We start from the raw sequence: 26,754 nt of genomic DNA, 5'->3' as shown, positions 1-26,754 counted from the left end.
ACTTACAAACTCACATTTCCAGTATCACTGTCTCTTGTTTGAAATCTCTTGAATTAATTAAGAGCCCTCTTGAATTAATTACTTTCATTTTTTTCTATGCAAATTTCTCTATTGTATTTCAAAGTAAATCACTGTAATATTCATCTTAGACAGACATGCCGTTTTTGCGGAATAGTTTTAAATCTATCTATCTATCTATCTATCTATCTATCTATCTATCTATCTATCTATCTATCTATCTATCTATCTATCTATCGTCAAACCAAAAATTATTCAGACACCAGATGTATTTTTATTTATTTTTTACTAGTGAGTGCAGAAAATTATAATTCATTTGTAAGTGTAATTAAGCGGAGAGTAAGGAAGAGGATAGCAAAACAAAAAACTGTTACATATTATTACCCAAAAAAGTAAAATTGATAAACATTTGGGACAAAAAATGAGTTTGGACTCTATGACCTGACCTGACCATGTTTTGTTACATGTTATCTGAGATTATCAAGATGAATTTGTTCTGACAAGAGTTTAACTCTTGAGTTCTTGTCATGTTTTATTACCATTTTCTAAACTATACACTCTTAAATAAAGGTGCTTCAAAAGGTTTTTCAAGCGATGTTTAAGGTTCTTTATGGAACCATTTAGACAAAACGGTTCTTCTATGGCATCGTGAAGCACCTTTATTTTTAAGAGTGTAGCGAATAAACAGTGATAATGTGAGAAATGTTGAAGGTGTCTGAATAAATTTTGGTTTGACTGTATCTCTCACTAAGCACTTATTATGTAAATTTCCCGGGTGTAATAACCGGGGCAAGTGCTGCACGTTTTCAAACAATTTAAATGAGCTGTGAATCATTACAAACGTTTCACGTTTGCTCATAAATATGCATGAGACGCGTCATTTCTCTCAACCAATCTGATAACTGCGATCGGAATGTATTGTGATCCGCGCTCCATGAATAATCGGTTCCAATAACAAATGTCTTATTATTATTATTAATGTGTTATTCTCATATGTAACACTTTAGAAATGTTACAATTCAAAACAATTATTTTCTTGTGTGGCTGTGACTTTAAAAGTTTTACGTTCTACATACAGTAGATGTAATACATCATCTTTTTAAATATATTAATCTTATTTTTAAATAAAAAAATATTTTCTTTAACTTTAATCTTCTTATTAATAATCAGTGCTTACAGAATTAGTCCTAATGTAGCCTAATCATCCTTTAAGATATACCTGAAACTGCGTTAAAAATTATATCCTGCTGCACTTTTGTCTGCCCTAAAAACGTGTTTAAATCATGTGCATATATGTTTATTAACTTCACATTATTACTTTATGTATAACAGCCTCTATTTAGGTTTATGCAGCCGCATGAGACTAAATCTACTTGATGTATAATACAAACAACAAAGTCAAGTTACCTTAAAACTTTCCCAACAGCCTGAAGGACCATCTTGCAACTTAATCCGCTTCTGGGAGTTTTCTGTGAGTGCATATCCGAAGTGCTAACAACGAAAATGGACTAAGAGTCCAATGCGTTTTGAACTGACCGGTCTTTCCCCTTCCGTGGAAGTTTTTTAAAGACAAGGTAGCAAGAGAATATAAAGTTCTTGCTCCAAAGTTCTCGTTCTATCGCAGGCCAGCCAATCAGAACAGCCCGTGGGCGGGGCACGATATGTTAACACCAGAAGACAGCCAATCACACGCGCGGATGGGCGGGGCGTGTTGTGGTCGACATGCCGTTTGAAGTTCTGCTCTCTCTGTGTTGATCCTCTCTCGGTCAGACTGTATTTTATATTCCGGCGAAAGTGGTGTGACCAGCTTCCGAATGAGGTTACGTCTTCACAGTTTCATTTAAGAGGAAACATTTACCGTAATTACAAGACATTTGAGGTAACATGACAATACACAACTTGTTTTAGTCTTTGTTCTGGTTGTTCTACTATCTCGACACTCTTCTTATTGGAGACAAAAGATTACCTCACTTTATCCAAAGACATCTTTTTTTAATATTTAGGACATTTCCAAATTCAAAGCCAAAAATATAAAGCCTCAGGGTTAAGTTAAATTGTGCCTGAAACCAACTACATATCAATTCCTGTCAGAGGAACGGAGGAAACGTGTTTAAACTTCAATTTGACTGCTGACTGTGAAAAAAGAATTGTATTTAAACATTAAAACAAAGTCCATTCGAGTTTTTGGGGATGACTAACACTTTACAAGAGACAAATGTGACCCTGAACGACAAAACCAGTCTTAAGTAGCACGGGTATATTTGTAGCAATAGCCAAAAATACATATATGGGTCAAAATTATCGATTTTAGGTCAAAAATTATTAGGATATTGAGTAAAGATCATGTTCCAAGAAGATATTTTGTCAATTTTCTACCGTAAATACTTCAAAAGTTCATTTTTGATTAGTACATGCATTGCTAAGAGCTTCAATTTGGACAGCTTTTTCTCAATATTTTCATTTTTTTTTCACCCTCAGATTTCAGATTTTCTAATACTTGCATCTTGACCAAATGTTATCCAGTCCTAAGAAACCATACACCAATGGAAAGCGTATTTATTCAGCTTTTAGTTGACAAACCTCAATTTAATAAAACTGACCATTATGACTGGTTTTGTGGTCCAGGGTCACAAATGTCTGAAAATTTGTTGGATAAAGGATAAAGAAAAGATGATTAAAGACACATCTGGGTGAGTATAACGTGAAATACATCTATTTTTACCTCATTAAAAAGATATTTATATAACATGGTTGTTGCAAAACCTATTTCGTAACTGGCATTTTGTCTTCCCGTGAATGAAAAAAGGAAAATATTTGATGTAGAAGCCAGTGAATCATAAAACCGCAAGCTCCTGACTTAGTCTGACGTATTTTGACGATAGACAGCAAGTAAAACTACCACATTTGTAAGTTCCTCAAGGTAAAAAAATAGCATATTATCTCATCAATCTTGACGTATTACGCAAGTGACTCTTTTGGAAAAATACGTGAGTGGCAGGACTTGCGTATATAGCAAAATAGTATCAGCTGAGGCCCAAGCAAAACCTCTGTCTGATCCCACACACTTCAGGAGATGTTTACTCACCACCTGATTCACGACAACTGAAACAACATACTGGCAGCATCTGCCGTGTCTGATAACACAATTAGGTCTGATTTACAGGACGTGCTTCCTGTTCAGACTTTACTTTCGGTCTTGAGTATTAAGTCATGGCTTTACGCGTCCAACCACCAATTATAGAACAAAACACACACTGTAGGAGCACACATCAGGTTTGAGACAGTGTGAGTAATAGCCATGGCATAACCTCGTCATTCAACTCATTCAATAAGAGAAGGCCAGGAAAACTAAAAATGGTCCAGTAATTTAAATTTTGAGCCACAATCCAAAATAATTATTGTTTTTCTCAAGCTCGATCATACGATTGGTCACATGGCTCGCTCGACTCGTTCGGTTAGAAAGTCAACGAACATTCCTCTTAGACAAAGCAAACAGAAAAAAATCCTCTCAGACACAGTACATTAGCCCCGGAGCTAAAGCATCCAGCAGATGAGTAATCCAGCTTGCTGAAATGCCGAGGGCGGCATGAGATGAACAAGATAGATAAGAACCAACCCACAATCTTGTCGCAATGGGAGAAAAGACGTTAAACTCTGCAAGAACCTTTTAGTGTGATTACTAATATCATTTCAAGTAGCTGAAGTGTACAGAAATTCATTCTCCATTAATCAGTGTTGATGATCCGCGTTTAAAAATAATCATTCTCAGAATTATGCAGATCATGAGATACACCTTCGTGAAATCACTCCCACAAGCAATGCTTTCCAAACATCGACTGATTTTGTAAATCCTAAAATAATAGTTCAAAGGAGTGTCCATTTTTCATTAGCAAAGTGCATTAAATAATTGATTGCAACACCATGAGTTCTCCATCTACTCATCTCCCCTGCTGTCCTGAAGGGATTTTGGATGATGGCCATTATTAACATGGTCCTGCATCCTATCGCGCATTCCTGCCGCGGAGCGACTGCGTGCACCAACACGCTCTCCTCTCGGCTAAGAAAACACATGGCGGGGAGCAGTGAAAGCAAGAGAGAGATGGATGGATGAAGAAGAAAACCTTTCAGGAAACATATCAGATCTGTTTTTTTACAACAATCGTGTTATACGTCTCACTTGAGAGATTCGATTTCATTTTTGGCTGATGCACAAGCAAATTCTGGGAATGTGTAAAATCAGATTTCGAAGCCGATTGTGCGAGTGTGACTTCAACTATATACCTATTTATAACCGAAAATGATATATATAGCTTTCCAAGTACTATTAAAAAGGATCCAGCACATGTAAAATAAAAAGGCCAGAGAGGAGGATAAAAAGAAAGCGAGAGAAAGAGAAAACGAAGGAAGCAGTGACAACGAAGCGTGAAGTTGGAAGCGTGTTGTGGCATGTTCAAAAGGCTTCACCACACACGCAGCATTCCAGCGGTTGGAGGTTCAGGTTTAGTTTGGAAATCTTGATACGGGGCAAACAGATCTACAAAGAAAGTCGTGACAGATTAATCAAAAGCTCAAAATAGCTGAATTGTGACTTTTTATCTGATAATACGGACTTTTTTTTCTTAGTACTGCAAGATGTAAACTTGCAGTTGCGAGAAAAAATTTGAGATTTTAAATACAATTCTGAGAGAATAAATTTCAGTGTTGTGAGATATAAACTCGGAATTGTAAGAAAATAGTCTGTTTTCTTTAGAATTGGATTTTATAACTCGCAATTCTTAATTTATATTTCACAATTCTGAAAAAAAATCACAATTGTGAGATATAAACTCGTAATTGCAAGAATTTTTCTTTTTCTTGCCATTTTGGCTTCTTTTCTCAGAATTGTGTGATCCAAACTCACAATTGTGAGTTATAATGTCAGAATTGTGTGATATAAACTCGCAATTCTGACTTTGCAAGAAAGAGTTTATATCACAGAATTCTGACTTTATAACTTACAATTGTGAGTTTGTATGACGCAATTCTGAGAAAAGAAGCCAAAATTGCATAAAAAAGTCAGAATTAGAAAAAAGTAACAATTGTGAAATATAAACTCATAATTCTGAAAAAAGTCAGAATTGATCACATTTCTGACTTCATAACTCGCAACTACAAGTTTATATCACAATTCTGAGAAAAGAAGCCAAAATTGCAAGAATTTTTTTTTTTTTTAAAGTCATAATTGTGAGATATAAACTTGTAAATTGCAAGAAAGTCAGAACTGTAAATTTTTATATCACAATTCTGAGAAAAGAAGCCAAAACTCAGAAAGAATATCCAAATTGTGAGAATTGCGAGTTCCCTATCAGTCGGTCCGTTCGACGTCTCGTCGGGACCGACGAATTGGGATATCGCCTGGATAGACCAATCTACTTCGTGTGTATACAAACGAGCCAATGAATATTGGCATGCATGATTGCAGCCAGCTGCGGCTGATCACAGCGTGAGCATATAACACGCAGCAGGTGCATGCATCATCAAGCTTTCGCCTCGGAGCTGGACCATTGTTGTGGAACAAATCGAGAAGCAACACTTACCTCCTTTCTCTTTTGTGTTGGCGGCACGGCGCTTCAGCGGCGTGGTCTTCCGTGTCGAGTGGAAGCACACAGCTGGTCTTCACCATCCACCTTCTGTGTTGCTGCGGCCATCTCCCCTGTGCGCCTCAGCACTAAGAGAGCAAATTCCTAAAAGAGCAATTTCTGAAAAGAGTGAATTTCTAAAGGAGCTCCACGGGTTGAGCGTCTTTTTAAAGACGAGGCAACATGCCTTTCTCCCCGTGCGTTTCTGGGTGCGGCCGTTTCCTGGCGCCGGGTGATGGCCACGCACACTGCCTCACGTGTCTGGGCTTACAACACGCTGAGGCAGCGTTCGTGGATGAGTCATGTCCTCATTGTGGGGGGATGACCATCACGGAGCTGCGGACCAGACTCCGTTTCCTGCAAAGGGGCGGGGTTCCAGTCCCTCTGCCCAGAACGAACGTTCCTCCAGGCAAACGCCGGGGGGGCGTTGTCGCTGGAAGCAGAGGGCTGCCCGGTCTGACGGTGACGGTGAGGAGCTCCCCGCCCATTCCATCGGCGGGGGCTCCTCCTTCCACCGACACTCCGTCGCCACCGGGGCTCTCAGGGGAGCGGGTTGGACCTCCCTTAGGGGTACCGCCCGTTACTTTTGGGGCCCCCCCCGACGAACAGATGTCGGTTGCAGCATCGGGGGGAGAGCCAGACCTCTCTGAGGAGGAGGAGGGCACACTGTCGTCCACTGGGCGGTCAGCGGTGCCCGATACTGACCCGGAGATGATGGCTATGCTTGCCCGGGCCGCCGAGAGGGTAGGGCTTGAATGGAACCCTCCATCACGTCCCGACCCCTCCCGGCTGGATGATTGGTATCTCGGGGTGGCCCGCGCTGGTTCTCAGCGCCCCACCCCGGTGCCATTCTTCCCGGAGGTGCATGAAGAACTCACCCGAACGTGGACGGCACCTTTCACTGCCCGAAACCGCTCGAGTGGGACTTCCTCCCTAACCACCCTTGATGGCGGACCAGCGCGGGGATACACGGCCGTCCCGCCGGTGGAGCGTGCGGTTGCGATGCAACTGTGTCCGGGCGCCGCTTCCACCTGGCGGGGCAACAATCCGTCGCTCCCGTCCCGGGCCTGTAGGCACTCGTCGGCTCTGATCGGCAGTGCCTATGCGGCCTGCGGCTCCGCTGGTTCCGCCCTTCACGCTATGGCGTTGCTACAGGTGCATCAGGCCCAGGCACTGAAAGACCTGTACGAGGGTGGTCACGACCCAGAAGTTCTCCGTGAACTTCGTATCGCCACGGACCTCGCGCTACGTGCGACGAAGGTGACCGCGCGGTCTCTGGGTCGTGCCATGTCCACCATGGTGGTCCAGGAACGCCATCTCTGGCTGTGTCTGGCTGATATGAGGGACTGCGATAAGACCAGGTTCCTCGACGCTCCGGTGTCCCAGACCGGCCTCTTCGGCGACGCTGTGGAGAACTTTGCCCAGCAGTTTTCCGCGGCCAAGAAGCAGACTGAGGCCATCAGTCACATCCTGCCCCGGCGTACAGCTGCTGCCTCCACCCGTCCGCCGGCGGCACCCCAGTCTGCTCGTCGCCGAGGGCGGCCCCCGGCTTCCGCCTCCGCTCCACAGCAGCCACCGCAGCAGCCTTCACAACGGCGCCGTGGAGCCGGTCGCCGGGCAGCCGCCCAGCCCGTCCAGGCCCCCACAAAGACCAGTGGGAAGCGTAAGAGCAAGAGACCCTGAGACGGGCGACCCAGAGATGGAGGATGCTGCTCTTCGGGAGATGGTGACCGCACCACTCCCTCCCCCGGAGGAGGGCCGGGCGGAGAATCTTTTGTTTGTTTTTTCCCCGCCACCGACCGTCAGGTCGGTGGTACCCAAATACTCGACAAAAGAGCAAATTTCTCTATCTCTGGGTCCCCATGTGGGACTACGGGGAGTGCGCAGGTCATCCCTGCGCCTCACCCGTCCTCCCCCCTCGCCAGCGAGCGACGATGGGCGGTTCGAGAGTACGGCGAGACGGACTACTCACGCACCATCGGCTCATACGCAGGTAAGCGTCTCACACACTCAACATACAGACGCTCTGACCCCGCCCCGGTCCGGCAACGAGACTGTGAGGCAGGGGCCCTGCCCCCCTCATCGCTGCTCCCCCGCGGGTACGCCGATGGTCCCCCTTGTGCCGCTTGTTCATTTTCTGGGGGCCTGGAAAGAGCTTCCCAGCCCATCTTGCTGGCTCCTTCGGACCATCACTTCCGGCTATGCGATTCAGTTCGCCCGGCGCCCTCCCAAGTTCAGAGGGATTCACTTCACCTCTGTCAGGGCCGCAGATGCTCCCATCTTGCGTGCAGAGATCGCTTCCTTGCTGGCGAAGGAAGCGATACAGCCGGTCCCTCCAGCCGATATGAGGACAGGCTTTTACAGCCCGTACTTCATAGTACCCAAGAAAAGCGGCGGGCTTCGACCGATCTTGGATCTGCGCGTCTTGAACAGGGCCCTTCACAGGCTACCGTTCAAAATGCTCACTCAGAAACACATTTTCAAATGTGTCCGTCCCCAAGATTGGTTTGCAGCGATCGACCTGAAGGACGCGTACTTTCATGTCTCAATCCTTCCGCGCCACAGACCCTTTCTGCGGTTCGCGTTCGAAGGCAGGGCATATCAGTACAAGGTCCTGCCCTTCGGGCTGTCCCTCTCCCCCCGTGTCTTCACGAAGGTCGCGGAGGCGGCCCTTGTTCCCCTCAGAGAACAGGGCATTCGCATTCTCAACTACCTCGACGACTGGCTCATCCTAGCACAGTCTCGGGCTCAGTTATGCGAACACAGGGACCTGGTGCTCGCACACCTCAGCCAGTTGGGTCTTCGGGTCAACTGGGAAAAGAGCAAACTCTCTCCAACACAGAGAATCTCTTTTCTCGGTATGGAACTGGACTCGGTCAGCCAGACAGCACGCCTCACGCAGGAACGTGCTCAGTCGGTGTTGAACTGCCTAGACACGTTCAAGAGCAGGACAGCGGTCCCACTGAAACAATTTCAGAGGCTCCTGGGGCATATGGCAGCAGCTTCGGCGGTGACACCGCTCGGGCTGCTCCATATGAGACCGCTTCAACACTGGCTCCATGGCCGAGTCCCGAGGAGAGCGTGGCTTCGCGGCTCTCACCGGGTTCAGATAACTCCGGCTTGCCGCCAGACTTTCACCCCGTGGTCAGACCTCTCATTCCTACGGGCTGGAGTACCCATGGAACAGGTCTCCAGGCATGCTGTGGTTCACACGGATGCCTCCGCCACCGGGTGGGGAGCCACGTACGACGGACAGGCAGTTTCAGGGGTTTGGACGGGCCCCCAGCTGACTTGGCACATCAACTGCCTCGAGTTGCTTGCAGTACGTCTCGCCCTGCTCCGCCTCAAGGGGCACCTACGTGGCAAACACGTGCTGGTCCGTACAGACAATATTGCGACCGTTGCGTACATCAACCGGCAAGGCGGTCTACGCTCCCGTCGCATGTCGCAACTCGCCCGTCATCTCCTCTTGTGGAGTCAGAAGCATCTGAGGTCGCTTCGTGCCATTCACATTCCCGGGTTGCTCAACCGTGCGGCCGACGAGCTCTCACGAGCTGCGCTTCCCGGAGAGTGGAGACTCCACCCCCAGTCGGTTCAGCTGATTTGGAGACGCTTCGGCGAGGCTCAAGTAGATCTGTTCGCCTCCCCGGAGACAGCCCACTGCCAGCTCTTTTTCTCCCTGACCGAGGGCACACTCGGCACGGATGCACTGGCATGCAGCTGGCCGCGGGGCCTCCGCAAATATGCGTTTCCCCCAGTGAGCCTTCTCGCACAGACATTGTGCAAGATCAGGGAGGACGAGGAGCAGGTCCTTCTGGTAGCCCCTTATTGGCCCACTCGGACCTGGTTCCCCGAACTCATGCTCCTCGCGACAGCCCCTCCCTGGCAAATTCCTCTGAGGAAGGATCTTCTGACTCAGAGACGGGGCACCTTATGGCACCCGCGTCCAGACCTCTGGAAATTACATGTCTGGTCCCTGGACGGGACGCGGAGGTTCTAAGTGACCTACCCCAAGGGGTAGTTGACACTATTACTTCGGCGCGAGCGCAGTCTACTAGACATGCCTACGCCCTTAAATGGAACCTGTTCGTTGATTGGTGTTCCTCCCGGGGAGAGGACCCCCGAAGATGCCCGATCAGAACCGTGCTCTCCTTTTTGCAGCAAGGGTTGGAGCGTAGGCTGTCCCCCTCAACCCTTAAAGTCTATGTGGCTGCTATAGCTGCCAACCACGACCTCATAGAAGGAAGGTCGGTAGGGAAGCACGACCTGGTCACCAGGTTTCTTAGGGGAGCCAGGAGATTGAATCCCACTAGGCCCCCTTCCGTGCCCTCTTGGGACCTGTCGCTAGTGCTCTCAGCACTGCAGCAGGCTCCCTTTGAGCCTTTGCAGTCAGTTGAGCTGAAGTTTCTCTCAATGAAAACTCTGCTCCTGCTTGCATTGGCTTCCATCAAGAGGGTAGGAGACCTGCATGCATTTTCGGTCAACGATTCGTGCCTAGAGTTTGGCCCGGCGGATTCCCAGGTAACACTGAGGCCCCGGCCAGGTTATGTGCCCAAGGTTCCCACGACTCCCTTCAGGGACCAAGTGGTGAGCCTGCAAGCGCTGCCCTCGGAGGAGGCAGACCCAGCCCTAGCTTTGCTTTGCCCCGTCCGAGCACTTAGATGCTACGTTGACCGGACACAAAGCTTCAGGACCTCAGACCAGCTCTTTGTGTGTCATGGAGGCAGGCAGAAGGGGAATGCCGTCTCCAAGCAGAGGATGGCCCACTGGATAGTGGATGCCATTACCCTGGCCTATCAGGTTCAGGGTGTGCCCTGCCCCCTCAGGCTGAGAGCGCACTCGACTAGGAGTGTCGCATCCTCCTGGGCATTGGCTCGTGGCGCCTCGCTAAATGACATTTGTAGAGCGGCGGGCTGGGCGACCCCTAACACGTTCACAAGGTTCTATAGCCTTCGTGTAGACACAGTTTCCTCCTGTGTTCTCACCTCAAACGGGTAGGCACAGAGAGGCCTCGGGTCGGCTTGCTATACTGCTCCAGAGTAACCTAAAAGTAGCTCTGTCGAGCTCCTCCGCTGAGCTTGACAGCCGACGTAGCGGAACGTCAGGCGTCAGGCCCTCACTCGATGAATCCTTCAGAACCGATAGAGGGCTAGGCTCTACGTAGAGACTCAGTTGCATCTCTTACAATTCCACATTGCGCCCTAGAGGCTGTGTGTTTCCCCGGTAGTACTTCTACCAGTATACGAGGGTTCAATCACCTCCAATCTTCCATATAAACCGGAATTGAGTTATATGTGTATTGCTCCGAACCTCCTATCGGAAGGACGTGAGCTCCGCATATTCCCAGTGCTTCAGTTTCACTGAAATAGATGGTGCTGAGTTATACAGTGACTGACTCTCCTTGATGCGAGCCCCTGGCCAAAGCCAGTAACGGGTCCCAGGGGGGCCCGCTCAGGACACTGGAAGGGACAGCAGCCACGGCGCTTTGTTAGGGATCCCAATTCGTCGGTCCCGACGAGACGTCGAACGGACCGACTGATAGGGAACGTCTCGGTTACGTATTGTAACCCTCGTTCCCTGAAGGAGGGAACGGAGACGTCTCGTCCCGTCGCCGCGGCTCCTGTACCACCGCTGTACGGCCGGGCCTGTCCCAGCTCCTCAGCGAAACCTTGATGATGCATGCACCTGCTGCGTGTTATATGCTCACGCTGTGATCAGCCGCAGCTGGCTGCAATCATGCATGCCAATATTCATTGGCTCGTTTGTATACACACGAAGTAGATTGGTCTATCCAGGCGATATCCCAATTCGTCGGTCCCGACGAGACGTCTCCGTTCCCTCCTTCAGGGAACGAGGGTTACAATACGTAACCGAGACGTTTCTATCACACAATTCTGAGAAAAGAAGCCAAAATTGCAAGAAAAGTTAGAATTGTTAGGGAAAAAAGTCACAATTGTGAGATATAAACTTGTAACTGAAAAAGTCAGAATTGCAAGTTTATATCACACAATTCTGAGAAAAGAAGCCAAATTTGCAAGAAAAAAAATGTGAAAAAAGTCATAATTGTGAGATATAAACTCGTATTTGCAAGAAAGTCAGAATTGTGAGTTTATAATCGCAATTTTGACTTCATTACTTGCAATTGTGAGTTTATATCACACAATTCTGAGAAAAGAAGCTAAAATTCCAAGAAAAGTCAAAACTGTAAGATAAAAACTTGAAATTGTGAGAAAGGCAGAATTGCGAGTTTAAATCAATTGACTTTGACTCGCAATTGTGAGTTTAAAAATCACACAATTTTGAGAAAATAAGCTAACATTTCAAGAAAAAAAGTCAAAATTGTAAGATATAAACTCGTAATTGTGAGAAAGTCAGAATTGCGAGTTTATATCAATTGACTTTCTGACTTGCAATTGTGAGTTTATATCACACAATTCTGACTTTATAATTCGCAGTTGTGAGTTTATATCACACAATTGTGAGAAAAGAAGCCAAAATTGCAAAAAAATCAGAACTGCGTATCACACAATTCTTACTTATTTAAACTTCTGAGATCATTTCTCACAATTCTAAGAAAAAAGATAAATGGTCGCAATTACGCTATTTTTATTCAGTAGCAGTAACGGGTTAGTTAAAGTAGAGTAGTGATACAGTGTCACCAGATAACTTTATACCCAATTATCCAATGAACAAAAGAAGTCATCTAATTGGTGTCCATTACAAAATCTACCAAATGCTTTGGCAATATACATTTTCTGATTTCTAAGCCTTTGGTTAATCTGCTATTGCTCACTAAATGATGGCAGATGCTGCTGGTACTATATTACATGATCCTTTTCATCATTTAATGCTTACTCAATTTAAAACTGAGCTCAAACTTAACTAGTTATATAATAACACTGTTAAAGTTTTAGAAATTCTCAAAATGTATATCCATTTTTCAAAATGTGCATTAAAATGTTGTGGATAGCAAAATTCTCTTTAGCATATAGCATTTAAAACAATCATGCTGCTTTGTCACCTTCAGTTACAGCGATTTAAATAAACACCGTCATTATTATTTCAAGTAGTTTAGGATTATAGACTTAAAGATGGTATACAGATGTTAATCCATAGTAACATCAATTGAGACTAGGAAATAATGCAGGGAAAAGAGCTGGCTTCATTCAGCTTGTGAAAGAGCCACTGAATGTTGGTAATTATAAAGCCAGAGCCTTTGATCCCTGGATTTGGAGGTAGGAAAAGCTAATCAAGGTTTTTGTTCAGAGGACAAAAAGATGATGAGACAAGCTTCATCAGTGTAGACAACCATTATGTAAAGTAATGAGGTATACATGAATAGTCACAAATGTGCGCAGACACAGCCATACTTCATCCGAAATGGATGGCAAGAGTTCCAGTAAAGATCTTTAAAGATCAAGAGCAAAACAGCTGTGGGCTAGAAAACAAAAACATTAAAAAAAAAAAAAAAAAAATGAAAAGACAAAAGACCATGTGATGCAAAATTGCATTGGTTAAACCACAAACTCCATCCAAAAGCACAAAGAGATCAAGCACTGAAAGATGTTCACCGCCTCCTACTGGAGGAATACAGAAGTACACCAACCTTATCAACATTTAACTACACCATCTAGCTGCAAAAAGCATTTTTCTCTACTGATAGACTTCCAGGTGCTTCACGATGACATAGAAGAACCTTTTTTGTTTAAATGATTGTTTAAAACATCTGAAGAACCTTTATGTTTCACAAAAGGTTCTTTGAGGTGAAAGAAGGTTCTTCAGATTATAAAAAGGTAAGAAAGATATGCTTCTTTAAAAAACCTTTGACTGAAAGGTTCTTTGTGGAACCAAAAATGGTTCTTCTATGGCATCGCTGTGAAGAACCTTTTAAAGCACCTTATTTTTAAGTTCCTTTATTGTCCTACAGCACTTTGTGACATGCATCAAACAAGCCACTTTTGAACTTTCAAAACTGATAATTCCTGCAGAATTTGTCAATATTTTGTAGACATAGATGGAGAGTTGTATGTTAGGGTCTAATACATAAAAAACTTTTTAAATGCTGTAACTACACCATCTAGCTGCAAAAAGCATTTTTCTCCATTGATAGACCTCCAGGTGCTTCACGATGCCATAGAAGAACATTTTTTGTTTAAATGGTTCCATAAAGAAACATTAACATCTGAAGAACCTTTCTGTTTCACAAAAGGCTCTTTGTGGCGAAAGAAGGTTCTTCAGATTATAAAAAGGTAAGAAAGAGATGGTTCTTTAAAAGAACCTTTGACAGAATGGTTCTTCTATGGCATCGCTGTGAAGAACCTTTTAAAGCACCTTTATTTTTAAGTTCCTTTATTGTTCTACAGCATTTTGCGACATGCATCAAACAAGACACTTTTGAACGGTCAAAACTGACCATTCTTGAAGAATTTGTCAATATTTTGTGGACATAGCTGGAGAGTTGTATGTTAGGGTCTAATACAAAAAAAAGCCCTTGTGAAAGAGGGGGAATGAATACGATGTGGGATGCCATGTTTGTACAAGAAACATGCTTGAGAAAAGAAGACCTTCACAAGATAAGACCTTCAGGTTACTGAGGGGTGCAAGAGAAAGAAACTCTCTCTTAGACAATGACTGTAATGCATATTGACCTTCAGGGGTCAAATGCCAAACAGTAAGGACTTTCCGCTAACAGCAATGCTCAAGCGACTAGACCACAGATCTGCAAGATGTGCTCCAGCTGTTTTTCCAGGCTATTTTAGACTATCACGAATGACTCTGTGGTTAGTTTCGTTCCTGTCCCAATTCCTTTTTTGGCAAGTTAATTTCTATAACAACCCAGGAACCGTAATTCAGCCCTTAAGTGCCCTCAGATGCTCATTTCCTGATTCTGCCCCTTAGCAGGTCCCTCCACCATCATAGACATTTATCCGGTGTTTACACAAACATCTCCACCCAGCCCACCAGAGACAAACTGGCAACCGAAGATTCATTCAGCGCTTTCCAACTTGTAGACAACCGTTTATATTCTTCATTTTTAATCTTAATTTAATAACAAGTCCCTCATCGCTGTAGTACGTGCTCAGCTAGGATGGAAGGAAAACACCAAAGAACAACTGGGATTGAGAGTCTACTAGAAAAAAAAACACCTAGTCATGTGAAGGGCTCAGCCTCATGTTTTTATTGGCTGTAGAAATGTAAACAGCAGCCCAGCTCAGGTGTGAGGCTCATGGAAACCGTTATCCTGTTAACAGCTTAGATGCCTCTGGGAGGGAGCTTGTTTCGTAGAAACCCATCCAGCCAGACCTCAGTAGAGCCCTTTGGTATCATCCCTGAGGATGTCGAATCCACAACAACACAATGTTGTGGTTCAAAGGTTCACGTCACATTAAAGTAGCTTTCCTGAACCTGATGCTGCTCTGGCCTACCATTTTCAAGTTGCAGGTCTTGAGACTCCTGTTCCTGGCATGATTTCCAGCAGAAGCACAGAAGACATGCATGCTTTGGAATGAAAATTGGTGAGAGATAAACAGATGACATTAACATGCCACAGAAAGTTAACTTGTGCCTCCCATTCTCAAATCTGAACACCACAACAAGTAGGGCTGGGTATTGTTCAAAGATTGTCGATATCTATACCGATACCAGTTCCTGAATATTTTTTCAATACTAATTTAATAAATCCCTTTTAAAAAACTTGCATTACACATTACCTCAAACTTTTTTAGCTTGTTGATGTTTTTACAGACTTAGAGACTCGTCTCCTGAGCCACTGCACAAAGGAACGAAATGTAACCAACACATAAATCATACATCAAATAGTTTTTTAATACGTTTACACTACTGTGATTACACTAATGTGTTTTTGTTTTAAAACCCATAGCTCATTAAGTTGCGTTTTACGTTTACACTAGTGTGTTTTTGTTTTAAATCCCATAGCTCACTGTTACATTTTACGTTTACACTAGTGTGTTCGTTTTAAAATGCATAGCTCACTAAGTTATGTTTATACTAGAGTGTAGGGCTGGGCGATATGGCTGGAAACTGTATCACGATATCAGTGTTTCATATCGGTCTGATTAATATGATTACACTAGAGGGTGATTTCGCTCACTAAAGCCTGGAATACACTACACGACTTTTAAAACCAACATCAATGCCATTTCGATTATTACAGATCAAGTAGACCGATAACCGATATTTTCAACCGAAATATGTCTGGTGTAATGTCAAAATTAAGAAAAGAATAACAAGGGCTCTGACAAAAACTCTAAATTACTTTGTAGGCAAATCATTTCTTAAAATGACAGATACCGATAACCATAAAAATGCTTAATATCGGCACCAATAATATTAATACAGTATAATTAATACATTATATGTAAAATATTTATATTTATATATGTGTTTACAAACAAATACATACAAATATCTTTTAATACATATATATGTGTGCATTTATATATACACATAATAAATATACACAGTACACACACATATAGTATGTAAACAAACTTTTATTTTAAATCGATTAATCGCAACTAATCATTTGCAGCCCTATACAGAAGGCTACAAATAACATTTCAGCAACATTATATGGCCAAAACACACAATAGATTGCAGACAGAAGTTATTACGAACACTTAACGGTGGTTTAAAGCGAGTTCTGAGTAAAAGCATAGTATAAATCTTATAAAATGTCTTATGTAGCATGATGCTGAAATGTGCATAAATGGTTACGTAACGTGTTATTGGTCATGTAGTGTGGATGGAGACCTTTTCTGATGTTTTCACCGTGGAACCGGCAATATAGATGATAATTGTTTTAATTTTAAAATGCTCTTTTACTAGTGTAAATGTAACCTTAAATCTATGGGGGTTGGGATGCATATACGGGGTGATGCCACGTCTCTGGGCGAAACTGGCGTAAATAAGTGTTTTTCATTGCAGACCTTGCCAGAGCCAATGACCAGCACTGACGTTGATGAAATTAACCCCTTAGGTATCAAAATTGGGTATAGAATGACAAGTAATTTTTCGATACTCAATGGTATTGAGCCAATTTGGTCGGTGCCTAAAAAGTAAATAATCAGTCCTTGATACCCAGCCCTAACAACAAGACGCAAGAGTGACCATCAAACTGGTCTCAGATCACCATAAAAAGTGGTCTGACATACTTTCATGGAAACAAACAAACCTATCCAGCTACTATCTTCAATAAGTGATGACCTCCATAAACACAAATGGATGTAGTGGCCAACCTAAGCTTAGTTTTTCTGTTTTGTCTTCACAAATCTGAAAAAAGACACAACCTTGAGAACAAATAATTGCGCTCAATAGATCTTGATTATTTGCCACTATGTTTCTCAAACAAAACTCTTGAACATCATTCAGATATTTGAAGCCATGACCTAAACTTTTGTGATTAGATCTCTGTTAGAACTTGTGACTTGTGAGACAAAGTGATAACTATCTTGACTGCTGAAACTATATAAACACCATGCAATTGATCTGGAACTGGTGGTTTCAGCCAGTTCTTCCCATTTGTGTTTATGAGGATTAGATGTTGTGTAAATGGTAGGTAGGATAACCCATTTCCATAAGCAAGGCCCAACATCAAATGGCTTAACGACTTCGAGTAAAACTCCTACATTAAACGCCAACTTGGCCAACCACCCCTTAGTCTCTTCAATGCTAACTTCTCTCCAAAGAGTTTGACTCCTCCATTTCAAGACATGAAAATGACGTTAAATTCCGAGAACTAACCTTTAAAACTTACGCATGATGTGACCTTGATGCGCAAATGCAACTGAATGTGTCAATCAGAACGCAAGTGTACCTGAACAAGTGGAGCCCCAAGGCATTTCCAACCAGATAACGTCACAGTTCTGACCTCTGAATGTTACGTAATAGGAACTTGCTGTGATGAGCAATACTGCGTCCCTCCTTGTAATTCTCCTCCAACAAGAAGCACCCATCCGCTAAATATAGAAAGGCTTAACACTGCAAAAAACCCATCACTCCCGTTATGAGATGTGAACATTACCAAGCCAAGGGAGTGCTGAGGACTTCTGTGGTGATGGTCTTGTGGTAACCTCCCTCCATCTCAGCACAATTAATCAAAAGAAATGAAAGGGGCACATCTGTCAGGAACGAACAACATCTCTCGGGTAATTAAGCGGGTACTGGGAGGGGTGGACATGTGGTTTGCAGAGTACCGCCAAAACAGATCATGCCCTACACCGCTTAAGCATTCATTTATCCTTCGCTGATGTGATTAAGTGTCAAACGGCGGGATGTGTGCAGTCTCTCCAGCTGAGGTAGGGATGAATGAAGTGACCTTGGCCGCTGACGCTGAGCAAGCATTATCAGGTGCTCGCGCTGCAGCTCGGGATGCTGAGGCAGAGCGAGAGAGGCACCGCTGCAAGTCGATCTATCGCAGTGGGAGGAGGCGCTTACGTAATTTTCACACGAGAGACGGAAGGGGCGAGACAGTGGGGAACTGGAGGTCTGAAGGGGCTACAGATAATGTGACAACATTACTCAACGATGACAACAAACTATGGAAAAGATAACTGATAAATAAGTAAATAAGATGTACAGTAGCATTCAAGTGCAATCTAGCACCTCCTAAGTCTTTACTTTTATGGCTGATATAATGGCTGAACATACAAATATTTACAGTTTTAGTAGCATTTAGACTAAATATTCCATTTAGAATTGTGTTTTTAAGGGTTTGTTCACACTTGTCATGTTGGACTTGATTAAAACGAACTCTGGTGCGATTGCTCTGTTAGTGCAGTTCATTTGAGTAAGTGTGAACGCTGCCATCCGAACCCTGGTGTGCACCAAACAAGTGGACCAAGACCGCTAAAAAGATGGGTCTTGGTCCGCTTCCAAATAAACTCTGGTGCAATTTTGATTGAAATATGAAACATTTGATTGAAATATGAATGCGACTGATCAGTGAATGGGTAATTTGATGTCATATACCTGCAGCACAGCTTTAAATATACGCATGTTTTTCGAAGCGTACGTCAAAATATACGTCACTCAACCTGACCAATTAGGTTGTGAAAGCATTACTATGCCTTTAGATTCTGTATCTTTAGGTTCACTGTCAAAAACGCTAAGCGGAACAGAACCAAATGTACAATTTTCCTTTTTGGTCTGGTCCAAATGAACCAAACGGACTGAACTACAAGTGTGAACACACCCTAAGTGAGATCACAAATTAAAAGGTGACACTGGACCACAAAACCAGTCATAAGGGTCAGTTTTTGGAAATTGATATTTTTGCATAATGAAAACTAAATAAGCTTAAAAATAAGCTTTCCATTGAAGTATGGTTTGTTAGGATAGGACAACATTTGGCAGAGATACAACTATTTGAAATCTGGAATCTGGGGGTGCAAAAAACCTAAAATATTGAGAAAAATCACCTTTAAAGTTGTTCAAATGAAGTTCTTAGCAATGCATATTACTAATCAAAAATTAGGTTTTGATATATTTACGGTAGGGACCTTTACTTTGATTTTTGGCATTAAAGAAAAATCTAGAATTTTGACCCATACAATGTATTGTTGGCTATTGCTACAAATAAACCTGTGCTACTTACGACTGGTTTTGTGGTCCAGGGTCACAAATGAGTTTAGTAGGTTTTCTAGAACTTGGTACAAAACTCGCTCGTTTCCAAGAATTTGGTACAAATAAGCTTATCAGCGTCCAGAAATCAAAACTACTATTAGACAACAGCAATATGGCTACCAAAACATTACTCATATTTTGAACATAATCAAAATTTCCATCTTCCAAATTTAGCCATTAACTTTTATAGCACATGATGTATTCATCACAACGCTAATTTTATTCAAAAGGAAACCTCAAAGATCATGAACTCAGACTTTAGCTTTCGAAAGCCTGGCCTTTTTACCCAAAGACATGATCGTCACAGGAGATTGGCCCAAAGCTAGAGAAGAATGCAGACAGTAAGGAACCGCTGGCCGACACAGACCAATTAAAGCACATCAGATTAAATAGACGCCCCAGTCAGAGATGGCTTAGAAGATAACGGCTACTCCAAAACCAGACAGTGCCGGAATATTTTTAAACTACTTACACTCCCATAACAAATCACTTCCATGCGAGATCCTACGCCACCTTTGAGGAAGACCAAATGGAAAACTACAGTAACTCAAATCTGTTTACACGATCCCAAACAGGATGTGATTACAAATTTTGGGAGTTCGCCTAAACAAGTTTAGCAACACTGTATTTGATACCGCGTGAACTTTGCAAGGATGCATTTTCCATTCATCCAAGTCTTGGCATGGTCACGTACAACAATTTCCATCTACACGCAGCCAACTTATCAGTGCAGTTATTGCAACTTGAGTGTTGCTTCAAGCGGTTATCTAAACATCAGACACTACAGAGGCTAAACAAGCTTTTGCGGAAAGCAGGTGTGTCCAAAACCAACATCCCTGAGGACGCTTACGACTGGCAACGTAAACTTGAAAGACTAAACAACACCACCTGACGGCGATGTTATAAAACCAAACACTGAGTTTGGATACTGCACTACAAAGATGTGAACTTCTTCCACACCAGCCACCAATAACATCTCAGCCACAAAAGACAAAATACACTGGCTGATCAAGAAAAGCTTGATGGTTTTCTAGCTTGCCAAACGTAAACATTGACTGCAAGAGTCTAAAATGAGACAAAGGAACGAAGGACAGATAGATCAGCAGAAAACAAACTCAACCTTATAATCAAATACATCTGGGACTTTCACATTGGCGAGCATCCTTGAGAAACCCTGGAACTTCAGCGATTTGTTATATATAGCAGTACCGCAATAAAATAAAACTACAACCATATGTAAAGGAAAAAGAGAACGGCATCACGTGAAGAGCATTCACTAACTTTTGAACACTTGCTTAACTTTCCAAACCGAGGTCGAAACTAACATTGGAGAGGGCAAAGTCTGCCCTTAGCAGTGGGGGGAAAGCAAGCTGGGAACACAGTGTCCCAACGAACATTGGTCCGCAGCCCCCACACACTACAAAAAATAAATAAAAATCACAAGCCGCATTGATTTTGAACTGCTCTTTCTCTTGCTGAAGCTTCTAGGTGTCATCTAAGGACTGATCGTCCAGCACAACCTGGCAAAGCCTCAAGAACATCCTTAATTCCTGCGGAAGAAACATCCCAAAACTGGTACCTGTAAAAGAAGCAGTCACAACACACTAGAACCCCCATGCAGCTTGCGAAGTCAGCGATCAGATCGTCCCGTCCTCTGTTGCGCCGGCTTTAAGACGTACTACAGGTAAGCGGCATCCGTTAGAGCGTGAACTCTTGGCATTGCATCTGCAGTGGAGCCCCGAAGTGTTTCTCCTCGCACTTTCTAACTCGCTCTCCTGTTTCCAGTTGCTGGACCGCACACAGTCGGGGCTTTGTTAGGTGGCGATTTCCCTTGGCGCGGTGCAGACAGAACAACACTTCAGTCAGCAAACAAACACAAGCGTCCGCAGCAGGCGAGCACAACGCGTACAGTCGCTCAGCGCTCGTGTGTGTTCCTCTCTGCTGATACCCTCAGTTTTCCCCCTCCCATCTTGCCTCTCTCTCTCTTCCTTTCCTCCCTGTCTCACTCTCCCGTTGGCTCTGATTTTGAGGCGGGAGCACTGGGTTGGCAAATAGACTTGCTGCAAACCAATGACGGCCCACTGCAGGAATATTCTGAGCCAGGAAATTTTTTAAGGGCCCAAGCAGCTCCTGCAAATGGTGCCTTTAGGGAAATTCTCTTACCGTGAACGCTTTCTACGCTCTTGAAGAAAAATGTCAATAAAAACACACTCGCCATGGGTCAGTACCTGGAGACAAGTGACCGATGTGAGGGGAAAAAATACTACTCTGAATAAACATAAATAAAGAGATCAATTTCTGGCACAAGGAGTTACTGGGAAACAACTGAAGAATCAAAGAAAGTGATTCCTGGCCCTTTAGCAAAAAATAATGTTCTACTTCAAGCGCAATCCCAAATATTTCCCCTGTTCCTCATTGTTCAGCCAAACAATTAGTCCCAAACTCACAGCATTGGTTGAGGTTGGCGGAAAGCCACATCCTGATAGGCTAGCATGTACGATTTGGATTTGTTTTTCCATTTACTGAGCCTAGACTTGTCACAAAGACTAATAATTTGTTCACCCAAAAAAATCTGCTGAAGTTTTACCGACACATCCTAAGCTATGCGTGTTATTTTTTCTCCATGTGAAAGACAAAATACTTAAGAATCTTTCTGCAGCACTTTTCCAAATGCCAAATAGGCTCTAAACAGGCCAAACGCCCCAATAAAAGTCCTTTTGATATTAATTCTTCAACCGCATGTTGGAGAACTCGTAAGACCTTTGTTCATCTTCAGAACACAAATTAAAGTATTTTTTAATAAATCTGAAAGTTTTCAGACATCAATAGACACAGAAGAGAAGAAACGTTTGAATAAAGTTATCTTTGTTTACTTTGTGCACAAAAACTATTCTCGTAACTTAAAGGAGCAGTTCACTTTCAGAACAAAAATTTGCAGATAATATACTCACCCACTTGCCATCCAAGATGTTCATGTCTTTCTTTCTTCAGTCATAAAGAAATTATCTTTTTTAAGGAAAACATTTCAGGATTTCTCTCCATATAATGGACTTCTATGGTGCCTTCGAGTTTGAACTTCCAAAATTCAGCTTCAAATGCAGGTTCAAAGGGCTCTAAATGATCCCAGCTGAGGAAGGAGGGTCTAATCTAGCGAAACAATTGGTTATTTTCTAAAAACATTTACAATTTATATACTTTTTAATCTCTACATAGAGTGCACACAGAGCTAGACAAGACAAGCATTTGAGGTTAAAAAGTATATCAATTGTAATTTTTTTTTTTAAAGAAAATAACTGATCATTTTACTAGATAAGACCCTTCTTTCTTCGGCTGTGATCGTTTAGAGACATTTGAAGCTGAATTTTGGAAGTTCAAACTCGGGGGCACCATAGAAGTCCATTATATGGAGAAAATTCCTGAGATGTTTTCCTCAAAAAAAAAAAAAAAAAAAAAACATAAAATAATTTCCTTACAACTGAAGAAAGAAAGACATGAACATCTTGGATGACAAGGGGGTGAGTTCTGCTACTCCTTTAATAAACCACTGGACTATTTTATCAATGTCTTTACTACCTTTCTGGGCCTTGAACGTTTCAGTTGTGTTACTGTCTATGCAGGGTCAGAAAGCTCTCATATTTCATCAAGAATATCTTACTTTGTGTTCTGAAGATGAATGAAGGTCTTATGGGTTTGGAATGACATAAGGGTGAGTAATTAATTACTTTTTTTTTTTTTTTTTGGATCAACCATCCATTTAAAGTGCTCCACATGGAGCATTCCCTTTATTCCAAGTCCTCTGGCAAACAGACCAAAATCTGTGTTATACATTGACAGTGTATTGATAGTGTACCCTTCTGTCAATGACCAGTGCATCAGTGTGCTCACATCAGCTTTGACTGCATTAAATATGGCCAACGGCAGCTTAACTGTATTTGCCAAAGCCTGAGAACAAATCTCATTGGTTCTTGCAAAAGAGCAAACAAACCACATTGGTTCTAATGCATCAATCAAGCACCTTTAATCTTCCTTTTAGTATACCAACAGCAAATTGTACTACTTCCTGCCAGCATCCTGAAATGGCAACATATTTGAACAATTACCATTTTAATTTTGGGGTAATCTATTCCATTTATTCCACTACTGAATAAAAAATAAAAAAGGTAATTTTCACTTTTTATCTCACAATTTTATATCACAATTTTTCTGATTTGCGTGATACAAACTCACTTTTTATCTCAAGATATAAACTCGCAATCGCGAGAAAAAAACTCAGAATTCCATGATTTAAACTCGCAATTGTGACTTTTTTCTCAGACTTGCACGTTTATATCTTGTGATTCTCACTTTTTTTTTTCAGAATTTTGAGTTTATATTTTGCAAGTTTATATGTCCCAATTGTGTTTTTTTTTCTCAGAACTGCAAGTTTATATCTCACAATTGTGACTTTTTTCCTCAGAATTGTGTTTATATCTGGCAATTCTTGCTTTATATCATGCAACTGTGATTTAAGTCAGAATTGTGAGATATAAACTCTGAGAACATTTCAGTCTTTTTCCCCCCTCAGAATTGGACTTTATCTCACAATTCTAAGTAAAAAAAAAAGACAGGATTGCAAAATATAAACTCGAAATTGCGAGAAATCAAAAAGAATGACGAAACACAGACTCTCATTTGTCAGAAAAAAAGTCAAAACTGCAAGTTTTTCATCTCACAATTCTTACTTTATTTCTTGCAATTGCTCAATTCTGAGAGAAAAAAAATCTGAATTGTGAGATGAAACTTGCAAACGTGAGAACTGCATTGTGAGAAAAACTCATTTTTATTCAGTGGTGGAAACATACTTTCATACGTTTATATGTTCGATGTCAGGTTTAAAAAAAAAAAGTAAAATGGCAAACAGTACAGTATTTTGGGGGGAAAAAAATCACAGAATTGTTTATATCCTGCAATTGTGACTTTTTTCAGAATTACGGGTTATATTGCCAGCTTACATCTCAAAATTCTTACTTGCAACTGTACTTCATGCAACTGCAAGTTTTATATCATACAACTGCAAGTTAAGTCGGAATTGTGAGATGTAAACTTGCAATTCTGAGAACATATCAGTCTTTTTCCTCCCTCAGAATCGGACTTCATAACTTGCAATAGGAAGTTTTCCTCATAATTCTAAGAAAGTCAGAACTGCGAGATTTAAACTTGCAATTGCGAGATGAAAAACTCCCAATTACCGTATTTTATTTTTTATTCGGGGGAAGAAATGGGCTTTCATACATTTATGATTAATGTCAGGTTAAAATAAAAAAAGGAAAATGGCAAATGAAATGAAAAAATTGCAAGTTTATATCTTGTGATTGTGACTTTTTTTCTTAGAATTGCAAGTTTATATCCTATATATTGAGAGATATAAACTCGCAATTCTGAGAACATATCAGTCTTTTTCCTACCTCAGAATTGGACTTCCTAAATTGCAATTGCGAGTTTTTCCTCACAATTCTAAGAAAGTGCGAGAACTGCAACTATTTTTTTATTCAGTGGAAGAAACAGGCTTTCATACATTTATGATTAATGCCAGAATAAAAATGAAAAGTAAAATGGCAAACAGCATTTTGGAAAAATTTGTGAGTTTATGTCTTGTGATTGTGACTTCTTTTCTTAGAATTTTTCTCAGAATTGTGAGTTTAACTTGCAAGTCTGAGAGAGATCTAAAAATATAAACTCGCAATTCTCAGAATATATCAGTCTTTTTCCTCCATCAGAATTGTTCTTCATAACGTGCAATTTATCTCACAACTCCCAATCGCTGTATTTTATTTTTTATTCAGTGGCGGAAATGGGCTTTCATACATTTATGATTAATGTCAGGTTAATAAAAAGTGAAATGGCCAACAATACAGTATTTTCAGGAGGAAAAAACACCTCAGTAAAAAGACTGCCTCTCTTTTGTCTGTATACTTAAATATGCACAAAGATTATCAATTACCTAACCACAGAAACAGATTACGTCACCCATTGTGTCAATCGAAAACCACTGAGAGGAGCTAGACCTCAAGCATCAGTTTTAAATCTTAGCCCTCTCTGCACTAACAAAGCAGCAACCACAGTGATCTTCTCCCAGACTCGATGACGTTATCCCTAACAGTACAGACTGATTACGGAGCAGAAGCTCTGGAGACTACAGCACCCGTGTGATAAGACAAAGCTGCATAGAGAATTGCTTTCTTCAAGACCTTTTTAGGACCAAGTAAGATTTTGTGGGAACACCAGGGGAAAGTTCAATGGAAAATTAGCGTTCCTGAATAAACACATGTGAGAGTGAACTTGTTTTTAGAGCAGGAAAGTGCATGTGTCTTGTGTCCTAATGATCTGACTATGAATGGACTGGTCACTCAAAGGCTAAAGGCTGGATTCATTGAATCCAATGAAAAAGAGTTGCGGGGAGGCAGTAGGAACAGATGATGCTATGCGTTCGTTTCTCAATGGAAATGGGAGAAAAGTAACACCCCTTCCTTGCAAAAGCAAGATTTACAGGTTTATTCCACGAAATCAAACCCAACGCTGCCCGGGTTTCACGGTTTGTTAGGAGAAACCGTGGACGTTTTAAACCACGGAAACAAGTTCGTAAACTAAACCAACGCTGCAAATTAAATCCGCATGTGGCTGGTAGCGCGCGTTGCACATTAAACCCGACTAACATCGGTGTTTGTTAGGTCACAGTCAATTTAAATGCTTTTAAGAGTGGAAACGCGGACTATTCAAACGCCTTGCGTGACCTTACGGCAGGACGTAATGTAACACATGTGGTTTTGGCGGAATGGAACGTAACAATGAAAATCGAACGCGAATCATGCGTTTAATAAACAAAAGAAGCAAACTCAACATTCCACGAGAAAAAAAAAACTTGAATGGAAGTCAATGAACGCATGATTATGCCAGCTCGATGTTAAGTGCTTACCTATTTAAGGTGTACGAACCGTTCCGTTTGAACCTCATTTTGGATGACAAAAGTTTGACGATTAAATCCAGAACTGTAAAAATATCAGGCTGCTAACGGAGTATGTTACTGTAAGCTGCTGAAACACAAAGAGAGGGGAGTCCTGAGTACGAGACCGCCTCTAATGTCCGTTTGTCTCAGTAGGACTGGCTTAAAATCAGACAGGGGGATGAGAAGGAGATTAACAACACTTCATTGTGTGCCTGTCAAGTTATTAATGCCAATAATTCGTTGGGTAAGTCTCTTCTGGCGAAACCAAGGCTTGGAGGATGTTTGACTGCCCAAGGAAACTGGCAAACAAAGAGCGAACGTTTTGCCAGAGTAAAATGCCAAATGCTTGTGTGGATGTTTTTGTGTGTGAAGCAAGAGAAAGAAAGGAAAATGTTGGGGCCATACCAGCAACTTCCACTCATTTATCTTCTTCCAAACAGTGAAAGCTCAAGTGATCATACTATAAGATAAGTTTTTGCTGTTTCCCAAGAC

At 42.2% G+C, this 26,754-nt stretch overlaps 1 protein-coding gene across 4 annotated transcripts in view; it reads right to left on the bottom strand.

The window, feature by feature from the left end:
* Positions 1-26,754, bottom strand: part of mob2a (MOB kinase activator 2a) — an 83,542-nt gene that overhangs the window by 25,084 nt on the left and 31,704 nt on the right. The window contains exon 1 of one of the 4 annotated variants that reach the window (XM_073831913.1): positions 26,233-26,370. The exons of 1 other annotated variant lie outside the window; for it this stretch is intronic. In XM_073831913.1, coding sequence (XP_073688014.1) covers positions 26,233-26,270 — 38 coding nt within the window. In that variant the 5' untranslated portion in view covers positions 26,271-26,370. Of the gene's footprint in view, positions 1-1,425; positions 1,564-20,859; positions 21,190-26,232; positions 26,371-26,754 lie in introns of those variants that run through there. 2 more of the 4 variants (XM_073831912.1, XM_073831911.1) reach the window with 2 other exon arrangements.

The sequence above is a fragment of the Garra rufa genome, chromosome 25, assembly GCF_049309525.1.
Source record: "Garra rufa chromosome 25, GarRuf1.0, whole genome shotgun sequence".
In the NCBI taxonomy this organism is placed as follows: domain Eukaryota; kingdom Metazoa; phylum Chordata; class Actinopteri; order Cypriniformes; family Cyprinidae; genus Garra; species Garra rufa.
This window is presented reverse-complemented; position numbering and strand designations above follow the sequence as displayed.